Source organism: Amblyomma mixtum, chromosome 2, assembly GCF_055824585.1.
Source record: "Amblyomma mixtum isolate Tamu chromosome 2, ASM5582458v1, whole genome shotgun sequence".
Taxonomy (NCBI): domain Eukaryota; kingdom Metazoa; phylum Arthropoda; class Arachnida; order Ixodida; family Ixodidae; genus Amblyomma; species Amblyomma mixtum.
The window spans coordinates 313,153,230-313,176,559 of record NC_143013.1 but is presented as its reverse complement, the minus strand read 5'-3'; the positions used below and the strand labels follow the sequence as shown (position 1 = coordinate 313,176,559).

General features: G+C 44.9%; 2 protein-coding genes and 2 long non-coding RNA genes across 4 annotated transcripts in view; 2 read left to right on the top strand and 2 right to left on the bottom strand.

Moving 5' to 3' along the window:
- The window catches only part of mTor (serine/threonine-protein kinase Tor), a 123,236-nt gene that overhangs the window by 79,733 nt on the left and 20,173 nt on the right, over window positions 1-23,330 (bottom strand). The window lies entirely within an intron of this gene.
- LOC149365005 (uncharacterized) overlaps window positions 135-23,330 on the top strand; it is a 55,519-nt gene continuing 32,323 nt past the window's right edge. Inside the window, exon 1 of the mRNA XM_089575073.1 lies at window positions 135-314. Coding sequence (XP_089431199.1) covers window positions 212-314 — 103 coding nt within the window. The 5' untranslated portion in view covers window positions 135-211. The remainder of the gene's footprint in view (window positions 315-23,330) is intronic.
- LOC149365008 (uncharacterized) lies at window positions 6,673-22,594 on the top strand. Its single transcript, XR_016289246.1, has 2 exons — window positions 6,673-11,772; window positions 13,507-22,594. It is a non-coding gene; the product is annotated as an uncharacterized LOC149365008 (long non-coding RNA).
- Window positions 14,771-22,697, bottom strand: LOC149365007 (uncharacterized). Its single transcript, XR_016289245.1, has 3 exons — window positions 22,178-22,697; window positions 20,079-20,405; window positions 14,771-18,240 (listed from the first exon to the last, which is right to left on the bottom strand). It is a non-coding gene; the product is annotated as an uncharacterized LOC149365007 (long non-coding RNA).

Genomic DNA, 23,330 nt, shown 5'->3' with positions numbered 1-23,330 from the left:
ATTCTCACTATTATTTTTGAAAAGCTTGCAGCAAAAAAAGTTGACGTAAATTTTAGTGCACGGCTCTGAACCTTTTAAGTTATGTATTTTAGTCGGAGAACACGCCTAGTGGCGCTGGTTCGGCAGATGCAGTTTGTAGCAGACGAGACACTCAGGCGGCCCGTCCCGACTGTTGGATAATCGATACGGGACGACGGAGTATTCCTTCATCATGGCTGTCCAATTTCTTGTCCAAGTGTTTAAGATAATATTTGTGCATTCCTTTGTTTTCGTCCTTTTGGTAGGCTTCGCTTCACCCGCAGAACAAATCACAAGTAAGTGAACCCCGCCTTGCGTCCTTAATTGGCTTCAGTGTGATTATAGCTTCACCGCTGAGCACAGCCAGAGGCTTGTAAACAAGTTGCTATTTCGTTACTTTGTATATGTACAGAACATAATCTACCCTACGATTGTATGACTGAAGTATGCAGGATTTTATTGGTGATTTTCGCCGAATGCTAGCAGCTCCTTCCACTGGGCAAGTCCGTTTTATCATGAGCAAAGCAGCATTGAGAGCGTAATTCATGAAACATGGCTGCTACCACAATTACAGCGGTTACTGCACGCTAATGTTTCATTAAAGCTTCGCTTCCGACTGTGCGCGGCAAGACGCTGTACGAAATAAGAGGAAAAAAGAGCTGGAGAAATCTATAACGCACAGATAACCGAGCGGGAGAAGGAAAACGCTACACGAAAATGTGGGTCAACGATCGAAAGCAGCGCGCGCCAAATACCGAAGAAGGCACTGCACGGAAGGGGGCACTGCGACGTTATTCAAAATAGAAAGGGGGGAAAAGCAATAATCAGTAAAGTTTTTTAACACATTTGCTGTCAGTTCACAGCCTTTATATGTGCGACTAGGAAAAGCCAAAAATTGCGAAAGACGACGTAACCGCTACAAGTAAAAGCAGTACGGGAAAAACGCGCGGGGCAGCGAGTGAAAGTCATTCTTGATTTCGCGCGTTCTCCCGGCCGTCAGCTCGGGCAAAACTCTTGCTTTCAATTAATTCGTTTCATATGCAGGCTTTTTGCACGCTGCTATGGGTGGGGTTCGTCTCACTATATCGACAAAAGGCAATTAAGGACGCGTTCGCGCCGCATTACTGGCAGCGAAGGCCGTTACTAATGGAGTAAGCGGGTAAAAACAACAAACGAAACACATAGGGCGCTCAGTGAGGTCAGTGCACCAAGATTCCGTATCTATCTGGCGTTGCACAGTGCACTTAACTGTCTTGCGAAAACAGTGCAGCTCGTCTGGCGCGGCCGTGGTATGAGCACGGGCAAACGCCCCTGCCGCGCGCCGTTTGGTCGTCAAGGTCACGTGGACCTGCTAGGCGGCGCGCGTAATTCAATTACACGATATGTCTGTGCAGAGGATTAAGCGACACGATGCTCGCGAAGTGAAGATTGCGCTTAATTATTAAATCAGCATTATTTAATGGCGTTGAAAAATGAAAAAAATTCCGCATTATAGTTCCTAACGTCAGATTGCAGGCGCTCGCGCAAACCTGTGAAAATTCTAGCCAAAAGGGAGCAACCGTAACTTTCGATAAGAAACCAGTCAGACAGCACTATCCAAATTCCAGTTGGTTGAAAATGAAATTTGGTTTTTAAGTAAAAGAAATGGCGCAGTATCTGTCTCACATATATCGGCGGGCAACTGAATAGCGCCGTAATAGCGCCGTAAGGGAAGGGAGGAAGGTGGAAGTGAAAGAGAGAAAGAGGTGCCGTAGTGGAGGTCAATTGGTTCCATTTATGATTTTGGAAGCTCCAAATGGATTTATTTTTCTTTTTTATCGGGATTCGATGTAACATAGGAGCGCAAGCACAGATAAGGAAGACTGCAGCACACCCCTAGTCCCCCCCTCACCTACCGCAGCCGGGACAAAAGAAAGGGGGGGGGGGGGGGGTAGAGAGCGGTTCAGTACGCGTAAATTGAAGACTACGAGGCGTGGTTGCTTAAATTCACATTAAAGTGGCTCTTTAGCAATTTTCATTTTGCGTAGGCAGTGTTCTAGGCAAGCGGCCAGCTAACTGAAATGAAGGCTAACCATAAAAAGATGAAATCTAACTATAAATAAAATAACCTTGCCTTGTTTCTTCTAGTTATTTTCTATTTTTCTTTTTCGTGCATCAATGTTTAGCTGTACTCTGTAATTGGGGGCTCGCCGCTCCTACAACCAAAAACATGAAAATTAAAGCTGCGCAAAAATAATTATTAGCAGCGGGTGAAAGCAGACTAAACGGTGCGCGCGTGGTCTTAAAGCTTTCATTATACTAAGCAGCCGTCGATGCAGGCTTGTGCGGAAGGGACGCCATTAGGGTGGCGTTAAGCAAGAGACTGCGTGCTGCAGACGGTTTTGAAATTCTCGTGTTCGTGCAGAACCTGTGTGCGGCATGCGCGGCATGATAGCTGTTTCAGCAGCTGCCTCGAGCAAAGCCTGTGTATTTTTACACAGAGCTTCGGAAACCGCAGCATAAGCGGAGCTGAAGGACTTGTGAGGCGTCCTGTCAGGACTGCGTGCTTTTGTGTGTTTCGCTTTTTGCGAAGAGATCATCGTATCCTCCATCATCATCATCAAAACTACTATTTCCACCGAAATGAAACTCCTTTTTGGAACCCCCGGCACGCAGGCCCAAGGCAGTCCTGCTCAGGAGCCTCGCAAACTAAGGTCTGGTGAAGAGACATTGTCGCTTCACGACCTCAGCCGCCAGGCTTATTGGTGTTGACTCGCTCCGAAGCAAGGTCTCCCAGGCTTCTCTATCTTCTATCTTTTGCTCGGCGCCCGGGCTGCCAGCACATTCCCATACTGCGTGGTCGAGAGTGCCCCTCTCCCCGCACGTTATGCAACATTGGTATTTCCCCTATTTCGAGATTGCCCGGAAGGGGCGTATATGATTTCCCCCTTGTAATCTTCTCCACGCAATTGCCTCCTCGTTTCCGAGGGAACAGTCGGGCGGCGGATATCCTCCTGCTCAGATTATCATGTTCCGTGATATCGTGGTATGAAATCAAGCTATCTTTTATGTCTATGCGAGAGGGCTGCTCTACTGCCGCCCGGTGATACATCCTTCCTTCGCGGTGACGTAGCTGTTCTGAGTGGATGGCGTGCGTTTTGGCTGCAGCCACTTCTCAGCAGTCTTCTTCACGTTACAGAACACAAATGACCAATTACAATTGCAACTGCTTCGTCTGAAATGGAACTTAACAGCCCTTTGAAAAGTAATCTGTTCTATATTACGTTATCTTGCGAGATACAACTTAACAGCTACACGGCAACTCAGATTTGAACTTTTTCTGTCGATAGATGGCACCACCTGAATACCCCAAAAAGGAGGTAAGTTCTATTCCCCCTCCAGGTGTGTAAACCACACCGCGACACGAAAGTATTCGTGTTTCCGCGTACAAAAAAGTAGAGCCCAGAACTTTGCGTAGGTATGTGGCCAAGTTTCTGGGACCGAAGCACAAAAAAGTTAACCCCTCTCAAGCCATTTAGCAAAGAAGGATGTGGGGGTCAGACAATAGACCATTTCCCAGTAACCCACCAATTTAGCGTTTCCGGTTTGGGTTGCCTAAGCTTTCTTCCTTCTTTTCTGCGAAAATTCTTTTACAATGGTAGAGTGGGGTTACTGGTTTCGGCTGGGCAGACAGGTGTGGTCGGTTGAAATGGCGGTTGAGAGGCTTGGTGCATCCGCAGGACATTACCCAGGAAAGGTTCCATTGTGTTGAACACCTGTGTAGTCAGTCTCCAAATAATAGGAAAGAAAGGAGCTCCTAGCACAAGGCCTTATGACTGGTTTTCTTCCCTTTCCCGCGTAGCCTTCCTTACATAGCTACAGAAGCATGTCCTCGATTGTAGTGACAGCCTGTAGCTTACTTTGCCTGGTCTCGTACGAGCCTTCCCAGCGTCGAACACCCATCTTCCGCTTCTCAGCACCAACAAGGCACCAAACAAATCAAAGTTGGATGAAACTTAATAGGACGAGAAGTGTGGTTTTTTTCATATCAGCGGCATGCACTGTTTTGCTCGTTTCGGACTGATATAGCTCTAGACTTCGTGTGGTATTTTCTTTACTTATTAAATACGCAGAAACATGGAAACATTGGTATCAGTTATGTCTACCACGATTTTTAAACATACCACGATTTTTAAACATACGAATACATTTTTTTATTTAAAGATACATATTTCACTTGTATAGACAGTGCGTAGCGTTACCTAATACACAATGGCATTGTCAATTGCAATGCATTTATTAAAATTGCGTTTGATCTCTCCACAAATTCTATCAGGAGGACGCGCTGCAATATGAGCCCCCCCCCCCCCCCCCCCCCCCCCCCCCCCCGAACAAAATTTCTGGCTACGCCGCTGGTGGTAGCATCCAAGATTGAGGCACACCACCGCTGCTTCGGAGGTGCGACGGCGCAAGTGAAAAACAAGTTTGCATTTATCCTCTCCCCTCCGTTTTTTCGGCTCGACAGCGTTTGCAAGCACATCGGGGCAGGGTGTTCAGTCAACCTACCCCTTGCGGCGGAATTTACTAGTGATCCCGGCCCCTTGACTCGACTCGACTCGGCACGTTTACATGGAACCGGTTTTTGACCCGATAACTCGACTCACGAGTGTTTTGGGGCGAACAATGCCTTACTGTGTGAGCTAAGTGGGGGGGGGGGGGGGGGGGGGGGGGGAGTGAGGTGCTTTTGGGTGTGGCCTTGCATTCCGCTTCCTTTTGGCACCAGAAGCTCGAGAAAAAAAAAGAAAAGCAGAAATCCATTCCAAATACAGCCCAAGCAACGCACAAACCGACCAGCACTATCGGTCGCCTTCTCCCCCGCCCAAAAAACCGGCAGCCCAGAGAAAAGGCCCAGGGCGTCGTGTACAAAATTCCGTGTTCCGTCTGCCCGGCGTCGTACATAGGGGAAACGAAGAACTTCGCGGAAAGGATGAACCAACACAGAGCGGACGTCCGTCACATGAATCGTCAACGCAGCGCCGTGGCCGAACACTGTGAAGGGTGTGACCACCCAATTGACTTCGACAGCACCATTGTATTGGAAACGGAAGCTAACCCACGCAGGAGGCTTCTACTCGAGTCGTGGCACATACAGCAAACATGAGAGAATGTTAATCGTTCCCTGGGGACTCTCCCCTCATCCTACGTCCATGGGCTGCGGCCATTGACCCGCAGGTCCTCCACACAGGGGCTTAAAAAGCCAAGCTGCGCTCGCCCATAGTCACACCGTGAAGAAGGGGCCGAGCCGGTCCGCCGGTCCCGGAACGTCGTGTTTTTTCCTGTATTTTACTTGGTTGGCGTCACTTACCTTCTCCTAACACAGAAAAAAAGGAAAGATAGAAATAAAGTTCGTCTAGGTTCTAAGAATAAAGTGTGCGCATGAACACAGAAAAGCAAGAAGTTGGTGGTAGAGTGTAGTAGCGACAAAATAATTTGTCGCCAGGTGGAGCCACGTCGCACTAGTAAAATTTTAGCGCGAAATTCAAATCCCCGCGGAAAATACATAGACAACTTTCAGAGCCTGTAAAACGCAAACACTAGGTTCGATACGGATAAAAATTGCGGCTTAACAATGAAGAAAGAAAAAGGGAGGAAATGTTGCGGACGAAATTTTGATATTTGGCTTAGCTTTTTTCCCGAGATGGCAGGAAAGTTCGACATATCTAAAAGCACCATTTTTCTGGAACTTTGCGTCTAATTGGTAAAAAAATGCAACTTAAACAATAAAATCTGCCCGCAACATTTCCTCTATTCACTAAAGCAGAAAACGCTGCCACAAACCTCGTGAAAATCGAGCCATGTTTAGACACGGTATAGCTTCTGAAAGTTCCCATGTATTTCCTATGGACACTGCCACGGCGTCCTGTATTACTCCGCCAGCCAATCACAACAGTGAACGAAACCAGCTTTTTAATGTTTGACTTTATTAAATAAACAAGCTAGATATCAAATTCTAGAGATTATAATCTGATTTTTGTGATTAGTCTCTTGTTTAAGTGAGAAGAAAATTTTTGACAACTCACTATTTCTTCGTCGTGAAGGAATTCTGTGCAACGGTCCTGAATGTTAACGGAGCTTCCCCCGAACACCTGTGCGCGCGCACACACACACACACACGCACACACACACACGCACACACACACACACACACACACACACACGCGCACGCACGCACGCACGCGCGCGTGCATTGGACATTTCACCGTCAATCGCTGCGCACTACGTCGCACGCAGCTACGTCGTAAACGAACGCCACTCCGATTGGGCAGGGCGCTACTCGAGCATATCTTTCACCTTTCCCTGTGAGCACATCGGTAGCAATACTGAAGATTATCTCGATGAACACGCAGGAGAGGGAAATGCGCTGCTTTAAAGGGGTGGAGACACCAAATTTATGGTTCGCGCGTTCTTAGTTGCAAACGTTTCTTATGGCTCCAGGAAGCATGATACACACTCAAAGATTCATATATTCACAGTGAATAATTTATTATAGCTTTTTTAGGTGAACGATTTTCGGTTTCGGTTTCGGAACGCCGAGTTGTACAGTGACGTCACAGAGGGGGAAGATCAGCTGCATTCGATTCAGCCGTGGTTCTCTGCACCGCCGGAACGCGTAAGGCTAAATGGAGGAAGACGATCCTCATGTCACGTGACTTTTAATGACGTCATTCCAAAATGGCGTTTGTTTAGGTACATTTCTGGGTACTTTTTGCTACAAAATTAGGTAAAAATGGCGTCGCAAAATTTTGAAACGTCCCTAGCCATAGTTTCTAGGTCGCTGGCGTCTCCACGGTTGCCACGGTGACCATCGATCGCCAACGCCACGGTGGTTTGTTGACATTGCTGCGATGGCTGTTTACCGCGCGGTGCATTGACGTGTGGAGTAAGTGCTGCCGTGAAAGTCATCAAAGGTTGGTGCAATGGAACGTCCGGACTTGTACCCCAGTGCCCTAGTGTTGTCTTTATTATGCAAGTTTGCAGTGCGACCTGTTCCAGCCGTGGTGTGATATCGGAAGCCCCTAGAGACGTTTTGCAAGGCGGTGCTTCAGTTCTCTTCGGCACCTTTCGGTATTGTATCTCGTGTTTGAACATTGCAATGTTAGCGTACTTCAAAGGCTAGCGTACACGCTAGCCTTTGAAAGGACAACACATCTTCCGTCTTAATGTTTAATATGCCTGCAGTACGAAACTCTGCCCGACACCGTAGCGTTGCCCGCAGAGAGACTTAATTCACGCAACGCGACGCATCGTGCCACATGAACTATGATCCGTACGCCGCTTTCTTCGCTGATAGGCGTTTAGCAAATGTCGTAGTATGGTCACACCACCGAACCTTTGAATATCTAGAAAGCTGCTTTTCTTTTATCTATTTGGTGAAGTGTTTTTATTCTCATTAAGTAGAACATGTGGTTCTTGGTGTATTTCTTGTAACGTTCAGCATTGGAATAAAGCCAGACAAGGCCGAAACTTGTTTTGCTTGCTCTGTCATTTTTGTAATGGTTTGTGATGAAGTGGGAGGCTTGACTTAGGCTTTCAGCATCCGCGTAGCCAGTGTGGCCCTTGGGTTTGTTTGGAGAGAAACACAGAGAGAAACGTAAACACTCCGGATGATCAGTTTCTTGCACTTTCTGTGTGTTACATTTTCTGAGCTTCAATTTCTAGACGCCATGAATGCATTCCAAATTTCACAGCTGTTTTTTTCCGCTGCAGTAGTTAGTAAAAACACAGACTGATGGGCAAGTTGGTATGACATAATAAGGCAAAAACAGCACACCTGCATAAGGAAGATGCTGCGTCTTGTCTCATCTTCCTTCATCCTTGTGCAGGGTGCACTGTTTTAGCCTTATTAGTAAAAGTATGTTGTACAGGGACGTTGGATGCCATGCGTGCTGTAATGCGCTGCATTAACTTTAGCATTTGTAGCTAGAAGGGTTTCTTTTTGACATTAGCATTGTATAAGTGAATATAATTTGTGCGCATACATGAATAGCATGCTGGCTTGGCCTTATGTAGGCCACTGCATGCATCATTACGAAGTGTATGAGGTGTCACATTAATTGCACGCCTGCTTTTACTGCACATTGCCAGTTTTGAGTGGAAAATCTGTTTTGTGTGGAGTCAGCAGTGACTAGGCAAGCGACCTTTAAATGCAAATAAGCTTGCTCCATAGACGGCAGCTCTGTGTGGCAATGGACACACACACAAAAAAAAGAATAGCCATGACCTTTCAATATAAAGTGAAGAAGCAGCATAAACCAAACATCAACACGCCATGCATGTGACATGCTTCTGTGCATACAGTGAAGCGCTTAAAAATGCATGAAATGTAAACATGGCTTGTCTGCTTATATTTGGTTGTTCCTTTTAGAGGGAAGCATTTTGACAAATTTTTTCTGGTTTATGGCAAACGTCTAAAGGAGTGTGGGATTTCAATAAGGAAACATTTACAGTTGGCCACATAAGTTTGAAGTATTCAAATTAGAAGGTCTGAAAAAGCTGTGTGCCTTTTCTTTCTACCTGCATTCTAATTTTCATTCTTCGCTTGCCATGCTGCTGAATGGGTGGGTCTGCTGGTTCCTGAATTACTGTTTTTGTAATGTGCACAGTCAGAACATATGTATATCACGAGTATGAGGCAACATATTTAAAAGCACAATGTGAAAAGAGCTTGTGGATACATTTTTGAAGGTTGGCAGCTCAGTTCGCTGATATGTATAGGTGCTTTTTATATTGTCAAGGCCCAGTAGGTATTAAAGGAGTAGAGACAACAAAATTTTAGTTGTTTCTTTCGGTTAGAATGATGCGCAGTATTTTAGAAAGACTAGACAGCTGCATGGATTGCGACAACAAGAGGCAATATATTTATAATTGCATTTTTTCTCTCGCACTCATTTAGCTTAAACAACCGAACGACGACTGTGATGTCAGGGATGTGTTCAGGTCATGTGAGGCATACAAAGACAGCAGTATTATTGCAGTTTTGTTCATTGTTATTTGCATCAACTCGTGCACAAACCTGTCTAAGAGTTGGAGTCACATAAAGTGAACAGGCAGCGATTATATCTCTTTTTGCGTGCCTCATGTGACCTGAAAATGTATCTGACTTCAGAGCAGTCATTCGGCTGTTAAAAACCGAAACCAGATGACACAAGAAAAAAAATTAAATTGTAAATTATTTAGCTGACAAAGTTAAAATCCACATGGTGGCTTGTGTACAGCATTGCCTAGTGCATCAATGTAAAGAGAAATGTGTATCCAAAAATTTGGTTTCTCTACTCCATTAAAGATGTAGCCCATGACATGTTTGTGGCAGACCTTTGAGTTCATCATTCTTTTATGAGAGTTGTGAAACTGGCTCACTAGAGTGTAGCATATCAGGATTCAGTGTGTTACTGGAGTACTCTGACCTCATGGTGATTAAAATAGAAGAAAACTAGTTGAGTCCACAAAGAATGAGGTGCTCCTTTCAGAAGCAGAGCTGCTGTGAAGAATGTTGTATGAAAAGACAACCATCAGCTCTTTGCTACATTTCAGTTTATTATTTTCTTGAAGACCTAGTAACGGGTATTACAGAAATGATGAGAGGTACGTTACAGAAATAATTGGTACCTGCATATTAGCACGATAAGGGGTGACTAATAAAATTTTTGTAGGGGTCTATAGAATTTTGCCTCCATCGAAATGCGACTGCCACAGCCGGGATCGAACCCACGTCTTTCGGGTCAACAGCCAAGCACCATAACCTCTGAGGCACCGCGGCGGCCAGTGATATTCTATTACTGTTCCTCGGTACGGTGGGTTCACGGTTTTGCGGTAGAAATGTTATTGGTGTATGCCTGTTGTGCATATATTGGCTGAATATTTTTGTTCAAAGTAGTGCTAAATTTGAGTTCTTTTTTCTCTTAGAATCCACAATTCATACTGTGGCAGCTGTTACACTTGTATGACACCTTGATAAAACTAGCCAAAAATTATAAGCTCAAGTGTGTAGCAAACGAAGAAGGGCATGGGACAATTATAGTAATTTAGATGGAGCGGGGAAGTTGTCTATCGTTAATTTTTAGATTGCAGATATAGTAAAAGTAGAAGATACCTAGGCAACATGTAAGACATAAAGCAGAGACCTGGACTTTTGGTTGCTTATAATGTGGTCAGCCGTCGCCCCGCCGCAATGGCCGAGTGGTTAGGGTGCCCGCTGCTGTTCCCAAGGACGGGTTCGATCCCAGTTGCGGCAGCTGCCTATCAGTGGAGGCGAAATGCTAGGCGCCTGTGTACTGAGTGACATCAGTGCTCGATAAAGAGCCCCATGTGGTCAAAATTAATCCGTAGCGCTGCACTATGGCGTTCCTCATAACCCATGTTGCCTTCGGACGCTAAACCCCATATTCTATACCATACCATAACTTTGACGTGTTCTGTGTGCTTGACCATTTAAGCTGCAGTAATTGCTGAGCACTTGTTGAGTTTTCATGAGCGTTTTAATGTGCAAATGCACAATGTGTGCCGGGGTGCATATTGACAATTACTAATGCATGGCACTCATGCTAAGACTGGCGTGCATGTGAATATTTGTGTCCATCGTGTAAATAAACGGAAGTTGCATAAATAGTGAACTAAATGTAGTGTCAAAATGTCTGTGAAGAAAAAATTCTCATGTTTGCATGTGCTGTTGAGTCATTTTGATTGTAATGGCAAGCGTGGTTACGTTCAAGATTGCAGCAATATCTCGGCACATTATGATTTTGAATGGTAAAATTTTGTCTGTCTTGCATATGTTGCAGTTTCAAGTAAGGTGGACGCACACAGTTTCAACATTGCTGCCAACATGATTTGTGTAAATGGCTTTATTGCACACTGTTGGGAGTAAGGCTTCTAGTCCATCCGAAGTGCTCTGATGAAAAATACCTTTTATAATGGTACTTGTGGTTCTTTCATGTCATTAAAACTAAACTCAAATAATAAATAATGTGAGTTTGAGCTGCATAAGTTAAAGTTATGTGACCGCTTTGTTCATGACAGTACATTTGGTTCGGTTCAATCCGCTACAACGATAGAAGACCATTCTGCTTTGAAACAGCAAATTGACATGCATTCAAGCTTGGGATGAGCAACAAGAGAGAAAGCGTGCATATTGTGACGATGCAATGTTGACCCTTAAGTGCCCCTGTTACGTTTTCAGTTTTCTTGCCTTAATTTTCTTATGGTCGCACTGGGCGACCCGATTTAGAAAACTGCCAAAAAATAGTCGCACGTCCTAGCTTTAGTCAAAACCAAGGAGAAGAAAACATGCATATTTATATTTTTGTTTTATTTTTATGAATCAATTTTATTGGCGTTTCCTTTGAATGAGTGTGTTGATTTTCGTCAACTGCATAAATGACTTTCTTATTTATGTTGCAATTTTTAACGTTTAATGCCTTTTTTCTAGTTTATTGCTGGTTTGGGCTATTTGTATTTACTTTTCTTTGAGGGAACGCGCGATGATGATGATGCTAGCGCTCTTACAGCGCCCCCTATAGTCAGTTAGCAAAGAAGAAAAAAAAACAACATGGCGGTTGTTTACGTACGTTCGAATCGCGGTCGGCGGCTGTTGCGAGTGAAGTATTCGTCGGTGTCTCGTCTTTGTGGCGTGTGTAGTTCTTTAAATTTGCCCCTTTTTTGTTTGTGACCAGTAGACCGCCTATGGAATGCGTGTTTACCTCCCATGCGTCCCTAAAGGTGAGTGAGCAGGACGCAAGCCCGCGCCGTCCAGTACTGGCGTCCCTGATCTGGGTGTTTCCAGCTCGTTCTGGAAAATATCTGTGCATATAACTCTTGTTATAATCATCACGATGCAGTGCGTGGGCTGTGATATGTCGTCGCATTGACTTTCTTGTGATGCAAGGGTTGGAGAACATTGCAGCATGTCGTTTCCAGCCCGCCTTCGATCCTTCAAGACACTGATCTGGACACCGAATGGCGACAGTACCAGTTGACGACTGTTGTGGGTGCGAGGTGGCGTAGATCTGCTAGATCACAGAGAGAAGCAATTGCCGGCAGAATAATCGCAAGACTAACCCACCTGTGGCTCGCAACCACCTCAGTGGACTGAAAAATGCTCGGGACAGAGCGAAGCAATAAAGCTGCACGGTGCGAACGCTATAGATACGTTGCTTACGTCTCATGTAGTACCTATCTGAATTAAATGTCCTGGAATGCACTGGCAGTGTGTACTTCTGCTCTTGAGACCGAGTCGTCCTTCATGGCGCAGAAAGAGTGCACTGAACGCATGTGCATACGCTGGGCGGCGCACCTTAAAAATAAAATTGTTTCCATGTTCACTGCATGTTTTCAAAGGCACATGAGTTCTAAGGTAATCCTCTGAGTTCACGTTCTGTTGGTATAGTCATATTTGGTCTGTGCAATCAATGACTCTGTGCCCACATACTGTCAAAAAGCAAGATTTGTCAGATCTTTCTCAGCCAGAGATGATGTGCTGGCATGCATAAATTGATATATAGCATCGTAATAGTGTGACACTGAACACTTTATTAAGATGTAATAGCAAGTAATTTCGATGTTTGTGTAAGCCAGTGTATTTGCCTTCATTGAAAAAGATATTCAAGAAAGTGTTTTGGTGTTCGTATGAGGCGGGACAGAACTTGTCTATACAAAGTATGTGGTAGCCAAGTGCTCAGGGCCAAATGTCGCCTATCACTGCCTCTCGCTGGGGCAGGTGGCTCTCTGGAATTCTTTACTTCAGCATACTGCAAAACTAAAATATGTGAAGAGCTGCGCTCAAATTTCGCTTTACCGACTGTAGTTATTGGCTGTTGATTTTTTTTTTTTTGCACGTGGTTTACTGCTGATACAATAACACACATGGCTCAGTCTGTGCATTGTAATGCGTGCTACTTACTGCATGCAATGCTTCAAAAGCAAGGGTTCGGGCAAGTTGTTTGTTCTAGTTAAGGTTGGTCGCCGAACAGAAAGGGACGACACGGGAACCAGACACACAGCACCGACTGTCGAGATTTCTGTCAGTGCTGTGTGTCCGGTTCTCATGTTCATGCTGTCTTTATTTCTTTGCAATGTGACCAACCTTAGCTTCAAAAGCAGTCTTCACACTATGTATAGGGAGGGTGCACAGAGAGGGCCTGGTAATAAGCGTGTTCATTTTGTGCTCGTGTCTGTGTACAGCACCTGGTGCTAACTGCTCGCTATACTGCACATTTCAATTTAGGTGCCAAATGTACTTCCTTGTGATGCAGCGTGTGCACACCAGGGAATGATCTCGCATTTTGCATGGTACAGCGAGTACTCTTTTCCTTAACATGTAACAAACTGTAGCTGTCTTTCAAAAATATCATTTTAGTGCATCAGCATCAGAACCCCCATGTTGGAATAATCCGTCGGTCTGAAGCCTCAGGTGACAGAGTGGAGGGAGTGAAATCCACCTTCACGAAATTGCAGGGAAGAGGGAAGAAGAGAGGGCGGGAGGAGGCGGTTGGCAAGCGGTTGCAAATCTGAGTCGAAGGGTGGAGTGGATGTGTCACTGATGGATGGGATTTCATCGGGTGAGTGGAGTGGGGGTGTCACGTAGTGATTGATGGTACCCATTCGTACAGTCTTACCCTGTCAGTGGCTGCTCGGTCCGGCAGGAACATAATGCTAACTTTGGCTTACGAGGTTTAACGTCCCAAAGCGACTCAGGCTATGAGGGACGCCACAGTGGAGGGATCCAGTAATTTCGACCAACAGTGGCCCTTAACGTGCTCCGACATCGCACAGCATCTGGGCCTGTTGTGTGTCACCATCGGAATACAACTGCCGCAGGCGGGGTCATACCAGCGTCTAATGGAATTTGTTTAATTTTGTCGTTACACTCACAGTAAGATTAGTCTTTCCCAAGTACAAGTTGTATTTAATGTCAGAGTCCAAGGAAGGGCAGCTTTCCAAAGCCACAGCTGGGCTTGTACGGCGTAATTAAGCAGCATTAACATCCTTTAGAATCTATTAACGTGTTTGTACTATGATTACACAATGGACACAGTATTTATCAAGGCAAACAATGGCAGCGTATATATGCCTGCAAATGTTTAAATCAAGAATAGTATCTGCTAGCTTATTAAAAATATATCATTTATAAAATGACCGTCCAACTTCTCAGAAGTACCAAATCTGTGGAGAAATACAAATTGCAGATTGCCAGTATGCCTAGGAAAATACATTTTGACTGTCAAAAAAGGATTAGGAGCACTTTATTATTAACTACGCGAGGACTGTGGAAAGATGGGTCGGGTCACACCCAATAGTGCAAAACATGAACCCTTGGAAAAGATGAGAAGTTGTGGCGCCTATGCACTCATATGCTGTGCATAATGGGCTGCCTTGCATTACCATAACCTGTCCAGGTAGACTGCCACAAGTCAATAAAAATCTCCGATATATACAACCACAGTTTTCAGTTAGGTAGACATTTTATTTGTGACATTCTTAATCTAGCTGGCAGGCTATCAACAGCCCGAGGTGAATGTGACGTGCAGGATGAAACGGGTGCCATATGTGGATACTGGAGTAAATGTGATGTGATGAGCCTTGGGAGCATTCCTCTTCACATGGCGCCAGGCAGTCTTGCGGCCACATAATACAGCTGACAGTGCTTCAATCTGTAACCTGTAATACTGCAGTTACTTGCATCATGGATGCAGTTTCTTGTGGGAAAAAATTAGAATGGTAAGTTTGGTGCATTTATTACATGGTGTAAAACATGGTGTGGTCAGTTGAACTTTCCCCAGATTTTGATGATTGATGTAGGGAAAGCATTTATTATGCAAATGCATCCATTATTTAAGTAAATATGGTGTACAAAAACCTGGAATGGAAACAGAAATCAGCATCTGCAGGATTGAAACAAATTCCTAACAACTTTGGCGCAGCACCATACCCATGACTGCCAAGCCACATTTTAGCCCCTAGCCTTTCACTCTACACTGTCCTTAATCTGTTCATTCCCAATGGGCCAGACATGAGGCCGTATGGCACTCGGGTATCCGTATCTGCCTATATGGACATGCCACGTTGTCTACTACACAGCTTTTTAAACACTTGTAGCAACAGTGTCAGTTTTCTCAGAAGCATGAAACTTTGTTACGATTAGTTTTATGACACACCCAGCACATTAACAGGCATTCTAGCCAAATTATAATTTCGTTGCAGTTGGGCTTTGAAGCATTTTTCATTAATGAGTAAAAAGGAAATGACATTAACTGGGCACTATATGTTTCATCTAAGCTGCCTTCTCGACAAATAGGGGCATTTTAGAATTTCTAGGCAACAAAGTTGGCACAGTGTTCCCATCACACAACAGAAGGCTCATTGCTTGGAAGGCTGGTGGAGAGACACTGTGTAAGAGCCAAGCAAGTTCATTTATGAAGTGCTTTATCATGTGAGGGAAGGCTATTCACGGCTGTTTCTACCATGGCAATATAAGTTCGTGTCACAAATTGCACCAGCAATGTTCTGAAAAATGAGTAATACTGTTTTTCTGTTGCAGCAGTATTCTCTTTGCAAAATAAGATGAATAGTAGTTTTGCGCTGCAGCTTTCAGTGTGCAAGATGACAGCTACGGCTTAGCCTTTTGTCAAGAATACTTTTTCTCATATGCATTGCAGAACTGTGGAACCACATATTGTCAACTGTCCTAAAAGGCAAGGTGTGTTGCTGGGCGAGTTGGTTGGGGTACATCTTGAGAAAAACAGCACTTGCAGACAAAGGAAACGAGAAGGACACACAACTGCGCTGTTTTTTTTGTGTGTGTCCTTGTTCTGGTCCTTTGTCTGCAAGCGCTGTTTTTCTCAAGATGTCCTAAAAGGGCGGTGCACTGTGACAGCACGACGCAACAAAGAGGAATGCAGCATGGAGCGACACTTCATACTAATTTTATTGAAGAGCGCATGCCTCTATGAGTGCACCACATGCAGACAAAATGAAATCAAGCAGGGATGACGAAGAAATAAAATTATAGTGAATGCAAGGCAGGTATGAACAAGAAAATGAGTGCACTAATTTCCCAAAGATGAAAAATGTTTGCCAATTGTCAGAAGTTCTCTGTTGAGCAGTGCCAGAGAGGGCGTACTCACACAAGCAGATTCTGAGTAGGGAATGAGGGGCCTGAAATATCTCAATTTCTTAATTGTCGGGTTTAACATTCGGGAGCGGCACATGGGCTATGAGGGACACCATAATGGAGGTCTCTGGATTAATTTACACCACCTGGGGCCCTTTAATGCACGCTGACTTTGCACAGCACATGGCCATCTTTGTATTTTGCCTCCACTGAAATGTGGCCGCTATGGCCGGATCAAACCCACAGCCTTCGTGTAAGCAGTCTAAGAACGCCAGAGCCACTGAGGCGCCGTGGCGGGATGAGTTCTCCATTCCTAGGAGGAAAGTTTCGGGAAAAAGGAATGACTAGAAAAGAAATACCAGAGGCCTGTAGTGTACCGTCAATGGTGCTGCTTGATATGGGATATGATGGTGCACCTTTCTCATGACCATGTGGGCTTCAAGAAAATTAGCAAATGGCACTCCTCTTCCCTGCTGTGTCTTGAGCTTGCTATGCTAAAGCACTTTGTCAGAATAGCCTGCCAACTAGCTCATAACATAATCCTAATCCCTCACCTGAAATCTGCCATCTTCAGCTGGCAGGGCCTACAAATGCCAGCACAGTCAAATGCTACTTTCTGGCTGCTCTGCATCTGACACAAGTGTAGCTCCATTACAGCAACAGCATGCATGTGCTTGCACATGTGCACATGCGTTGCATGGTCAACACATACTTGTGTACATGTTGTGGCAAGCCTCGCACTGCTCACAATGAAGCTCACAGCCACTGCACAATTTGCTAGTTCTTTCCACTGTGTGCTTGAAGTTCACCAAACTTTGTGACTTTACATGCCACTGGCCATCTCCCACTCTCTCAGTACTGGACTTAGAAAGCTCAATCCCCACTTTATGCTTCCTAAATAGGGCAGATTTGCGGTGGTCTGCTCCTCCTTTGACACCTGTTGTAAAGTTTTTCGGATGTGAAATTGAAGAGTACTTTGATTAATGTATCCAATCACCCATTTACCTTGCCACCAAAGTGAGAGTACTTCAGTGCCTTGACTCCAAGTGATTATTTGTTGTTAATCCAATGTACTGCCGATAGCAGTAAGCCCACTGACATGCCCTCTTTGCGTATGTTTTCTCAAAATTTCTGACAAAGCCAAAGGCAATTAAGCTGATGCTCTTTGGAGTGGATACCAAGAAGTGCAGGGAGCAACTGTTGAGACTCAGTCTCATCTGTCCACTTCATCAGAGTGTGCAGCATGTCCCTTGTTGTACTCCTGCAGTCCTTGTTTGTGACTGTATTCAGGTGCGTGCTCCAGTTGTGTAGCACCTGCCAGCTGCAAAGCAGTCGACTCCTCAAGGGACCCATCACCTGCTCCCATGCACTGCCATAAACAGGGGCATCATCAGACATAAATGCCTGACATGGTATTGTGTTTTTTTCTTTGATGGCCTCGAAAAACCTCACCACAGTGCCCGTGTTCACCCTTTTTGAAATCAAGTAGGCACACGGGATACCAAAGGCATCTTGAGAAATTGTGAGCAGGGTTGTCAGTTGGAGTTAGTACTTATTTATGCCATGGGTGGAGTCAGTGCACAGTTTCGCTGCCCCCAATTCATAAAGGAGCTCTCGTTGTGGGAACGTCATTAATGCTAGCTCAAAGTCACCATCATGACTGTTGGGGTCACCCTTCTTCCTGTAATACAACAGTGGCGACTCATTTTTTGCCCTCATTTCTTCGACCCATAATTCAACACTCTTAAAATCGTCTGGATCTCTCTGCTCTGTTTTTCCAATCCTAAACTTATCTGCAATGTTACGGAGGTCCTTAGTGGTCACAAGTTGCATCCGTGGGCTTGATCTGATCCACTTGTACCTGCTCGGATGTTTGTGCACGATGGTTTTTTCTGGCATTCCTTCTGCTCACCGGCCTGAAAATGGTACAGAAAAAAACTGTTAACATCTCTGGTTCATCTGCCTACAGCCATGTAATAAAGTGACAAATACTTCTGGTCGGATTCCTTCGTCTTCCACTTTGTTCCTTTTCGCAGGTGACACACAGTTCATCTTACTTTCATTTCACTTTTGTGGCACTGCAAAGCACACAACAAAATGGTTGTTTCAAAGCCAGATGGACTTTATTTTTATGAGCTTGAGTGTTTAAACTTGCATACTGCAATGCAAAACAGGGAAGTTATATACAGCGTGTTATAAATGCGGAATATAACAGCACTGAAAATGTGGACAAGAAAAGAATAAGGACATGTGCTTCTCATCCTGTCCCATTTCATTCTGCATATTCAAAAAATGCACCGATTCGCCTGACAGCAACCTTTAAAGGAGTAGAGACACCAAATTTTTGAACGCGAACTTTGTTTCTTTGGACTTGTGCACAAGACAATAGTGTGCACGAGTCACAATGTAGAATTCACTTACGCCAGGTGAATAATTTCTAAGTGAATATTTTTCTCATGCTGTTTCAGTTTCAACACCTGAATGACTGCTGCTAAGTCAAGAGACAATTGGAGGGCATGCCAGTCATACATAAACTGAAATATAAATGCTGCTTGTTCATTTTTTTTTTTTTTTTTGCGATTTCAACTTTTGTGCAGGCTTGTGTTTTATGTTAGTGGTTTTTGAGGAAAGGAAATGGTGCAGTAACTGCCTCAACCATGCCATGAAGGAAAGAAGGAGTGAAAGAAGCAAGAGAGAAAGGTGCTGTAGTGGAGGGCTCCGTAATAATTTCGACCGCCTGGGGATCTTTGGGCACTGACACTGCGCAGCACGTGGGCACCTCTTGCCTCCATCGAAACTCAGCTGCCGCAGCCGGGTTCTAACCCGGGTACTCCAGCTTAGTAGCTGAACACTCAAACCACAGCCGTTCCTGCGAGAGTTACTGATGAAGTGCCAAAACAGCCAAATAATTCTAATTAATGAAAGTTCACTGCAGACGATCTGTCTTATGAGAAAAAACATGGCCCTTATACAACCATTAGACTGGTGGCGTTGCTTTGATCAGCAACAAAATGCCTACGCTTTTGACAGGCAGCCAAAAAAAGAGGCTAGCATCGAGTGCAACTGTCAGTCATTCAAGACACGTTTCATAGAGCTCAAGCCGACTTCTTACGGATGAAGTTCAACGTCAGCCGATTGAGCGACAGACCTAGGATAGTCAATGAAACCAGCAGAAAAACAAAAGAACAGACATTGGAGTAGTTCAGTGCTAGACGACATTCCTAATTATGTTCAGTTTGAAAGACTGGACCCCTTCCACAAAGCATCTCTAAACTAAACGGCATGAAGTTCGTACAGACTGTGCTGTGCATGCAATGTGCCGTGGATCAATTGTTTTTCACCCTTCGATGCGACCAAGTAGGCTCAAGTGAATTGCACTACAGTCAAATACAACTCGAGAACGAAGTGGCAGATGGCCCTTAAAGAAGACCCCCCCAGTCAATGGCGTCAGCTGATTTTCATCAGTTAACCCAATTAAAGCCATAACTAATCCCCTTTCATCTGCCACCCTCCTGCAGTGCTACCCCCTAGGATTAACCATGACATCATGAGAATCGGTCGACGCCATTGGATGGCAGGCTTCCTTTGAGGGGCATTGGCCACTGGGTTCTTAAGCTGTGCCCTACTATAACTTCTTCCGCCCCCTCGTTTTGTGGGACATGCCTTCTCCCACTTTACAATAGGCATTTTCGTGTTGTCCCACCTCTTTTGTGCCATAGATGCATCGCAGAAGAATAAAAATCATTGAAATGATCACTCGAGTTAATGAGCAATATCTTCCCCCTAAAATACATTTCTATTGCACTTTCGTCTCCCATTTATGAAAGGTTGGTGGAGTGTAGCTTCTAAACGTTTTCACATTCCGGTAAAGTCAACACAGCATGCACAAATGCTTTGTACAAGAGGAGTGGCTAACCTGCAAGCCCTCTGGCATCATCCTGGGACAGCCTTTGGTGGCAGGCCTCATTGAAGTGTCCGTAGTGTTTCTTTTGAAACACTACATATACCTTGCCCTCTTTCTCCATGACCTCTAGAGTAGCAAAGCAGTGTTTGCCAATTTTGCAGCTTCCTTGCCCCTTTTCCTGCCTTTGGCGCTGTTCTATAGGAAGCTCTTCGTATGAGCCGGAATGGTGGCAGTGCAGGTAGCGTTTAAAAACCCTTGGTGCACATTCCTTCTTTCCTGTAGAAGCTATAAAATGGCAGCAAGTTTTGCTTTCTTCTCCGTCTTTCCAGGCGCAAAATCCTGAAACAGAAAGATTGTAAACATAACTAAGCACTCCACATAGTATTAGTTAATTATTAGTGTGAAAGCACAATTCCGAACGGTAAACCCCGAGCAAGATCCTGCGATGTGTATGTGGGTTTGTGCCAAGAGCATAGCAACGGCGACATAGCAACCACAGCCTCACAGCAGCATTGCAACATAGTTATGACACGATGCCAACATATGATGTTAAGTCCATGACCACTCATGACTAAAAAGAAATTTTTAAAAATTGAGGCGTGAACAAAGGTGGGCTCCATTTTGATAAAAACGTGTACACAATGATAGCACATGAATAACGGCATAAGGCATCCTTAGAAAGCCAACAGTAAAGTAACAAGACAAGGCAATGTTCATGAAATTCTGCTTTTGCACGTTTATAAAATTTCGGCAAAACTTCTCTGTCAATTTTTTGTGTATCACACTATTTTCATTTTTTGAAAAGCAAGGCCAAATTAAAGTTTGTACTTTTTACATACACTAATGAAAAATGCATGTGCTATGGAGTGGGCACATATGCAGTACTCTCGCACTACTACTGGCGCTCTGCCTCTGCCAAGTGCGCATGACAATCACAGATTTAGCTTCACATTTTTAGCCTTTTGCCTGCAGTGCAGAACTGCATTTCCCAGCTATTTTATTGTTAAAAATTTATCAGTCATTCGCTTACTGTTTTTTCCTGCTATAGCGTATGGGGAACAATTTTTGGAGAAAATTATTAGGTTAAGTTATTACACGGACTGTTACATGGAAGTATTTCAATTTTACTACACCCTGCAAAAACTCATTCCTGCACAGCAACCTTTTACATGGCCCTGTCCTTTGACCACAAATTCAGGTCAGCGCTGTTGACTTCTAAAGGCAGAACAATGCTGGGCATTCTTCCTACACACTTCTGCATGTTGCGATTGCCATGGCTTCAGCGCTGCTAAGCCAGTGCATGCCGCGACAATGTTGTGTGTCCTGTCGAGACATTGCAGATGCCTGCAACAAAGCATAAGCAAGGCCTGTAGCAGCGAGTCTGCTGCAAGGACCAGTTTTTTTCCTGCAGTGGCCACTTTAAATATGAAAGAGAGTGCACTGCTTGTCACTTTGCTTATGGAAGAGCTAGGACACCAAAAAAAAATTCTGCAGACACACATAAGACTGCTTACCAGCGAGAATGCCAAAGCATTAAAGTGCACAGTCATGCTATGTTGCAGAATGACGAGTCATGAGTGCAAGGCATGACTACGCAACTTTGTACAAACTCTGCACACCTTATGTTACTAGTAAAGTGCTGAGTCATGCTACACTTCAGAATGATTAGGAGTCAAAACTATGACTACCTAAACTTTGTACAAACTATACACCTTACATTACAAATAAGTGCAAAATGACTATGACAAGTCATGGCTTTCAAAGGTTATAGTACGTTACGTTTCACATTTCACTCGAATGCCCGCAAAGGCTACCTCTGCAGATCTGTCGCACTAGACCAAGCCCATTGAAATCTTCATGGTTCCTTTAAAAAACGTGCATGTCATCGCTAAGTTTTCGTGCACAAAACCACATGCAAGTTTCCCCAGGTGAGTGTAAGCCCGTAAATAAAAAAAAGAACGCGCTTTGTGTTTACAAACTTAAAATGCGCGCACTCGAAAAGTCAATAAACTGCAACTTTTCAATCGGTAATCTAAGCGCGCGACTGCATCCCGCTTTGGCCCTTTATTGCTTTAATCACAAAGTGCGTGCATGCAGACTTCGTTTCTTACCTTTATTAGAGTCGAAGACTAGATTCTCCACCTCTTCCTCGAAGTCGTGGTGCCGTCGCAGATCACGAAGAGCGACAAAATGCTTCGGACGTAAGTCGCACAAGAACGGCCGTGCCTTACTACATGTTGTTGTTGTGACTGGGAGAAGGATGCATGGGCCTGCCTATAGTGTACTAGGCCTGCCTACTGGCTGGAGCCGAGCCACCACCGCTGCCGCGTGCAGATAGAGGAGAGATCAGAGGAAAGAGAAAAAGAAAAGATGCGTCGCAGCAACAACCGCGTCCTTCCCCATGAATATCCTTGATGGGTGTTTTTAAATTACTAGTATTGAAGAACGCCTTGTCGCAAACCGCTGAAGCAACGCCATCGCACGTGCCCGTCTCCATGCTCAAGGCAAAAAAATAAAAAAAAAAACAAGCGAGCAAGAAATGCACCTTGGGATACCTTGGGATATTGAGCAAGGATTTTCAAGAAGAGTTGACATTTTCCCTGTCGGTTGAAGCGCAGTGTTCCCCAAAAGTCCCCACAGAGTGACGTAGAGTAGAGCAGTGACGTCTGTTCTCGGTTGGCCAATCGCAACAAGGATCACCTTCCTCTGAATACGCCCTCCGCGCCGGAACCGGTTCACGGTGCGCTGCACCAAAGCGCTCGATTCACAGCGCCCCCTGCACCACCGTCCGCGATTGATTTTGGTGCAGTCGTGGTGCCGCTTTGGTGCAAAGAACCGCGGCACCGTCAGAGACGGAGGTGCAGGATAGTGGTGCACGTGTTTGGCGGCGTAAGCAGACGACGCGCACAGACGACGAAATGTTTGTTAACATCAATGGCCAACTGAAGGAAGTTTTTCCCGTTTCTCGCGACAGCCTCAACAGCCTCTTGAATTCGAAGCTGAAATACCTCGCTTTCGTAGTAGTTGGGGATTCTGTTGCGGTCTGTCCGAACTGTGTTGCTGCAAAAGAAAGCACCACGTCGGCTTCCTCATCTTCGCTGTCTGACGACTCCGAAAATTCCATAAAAATGGATTCGGCGATGTCGTCGTCCACGAGGCACGAAAAACAGACGCGACGCACCGCGCGACACAACACACCACGACGGACGAGAACCGGATAGCAGACGACAAGGCCTGTGCGTGCACGCGCTCGATTGAAAATCT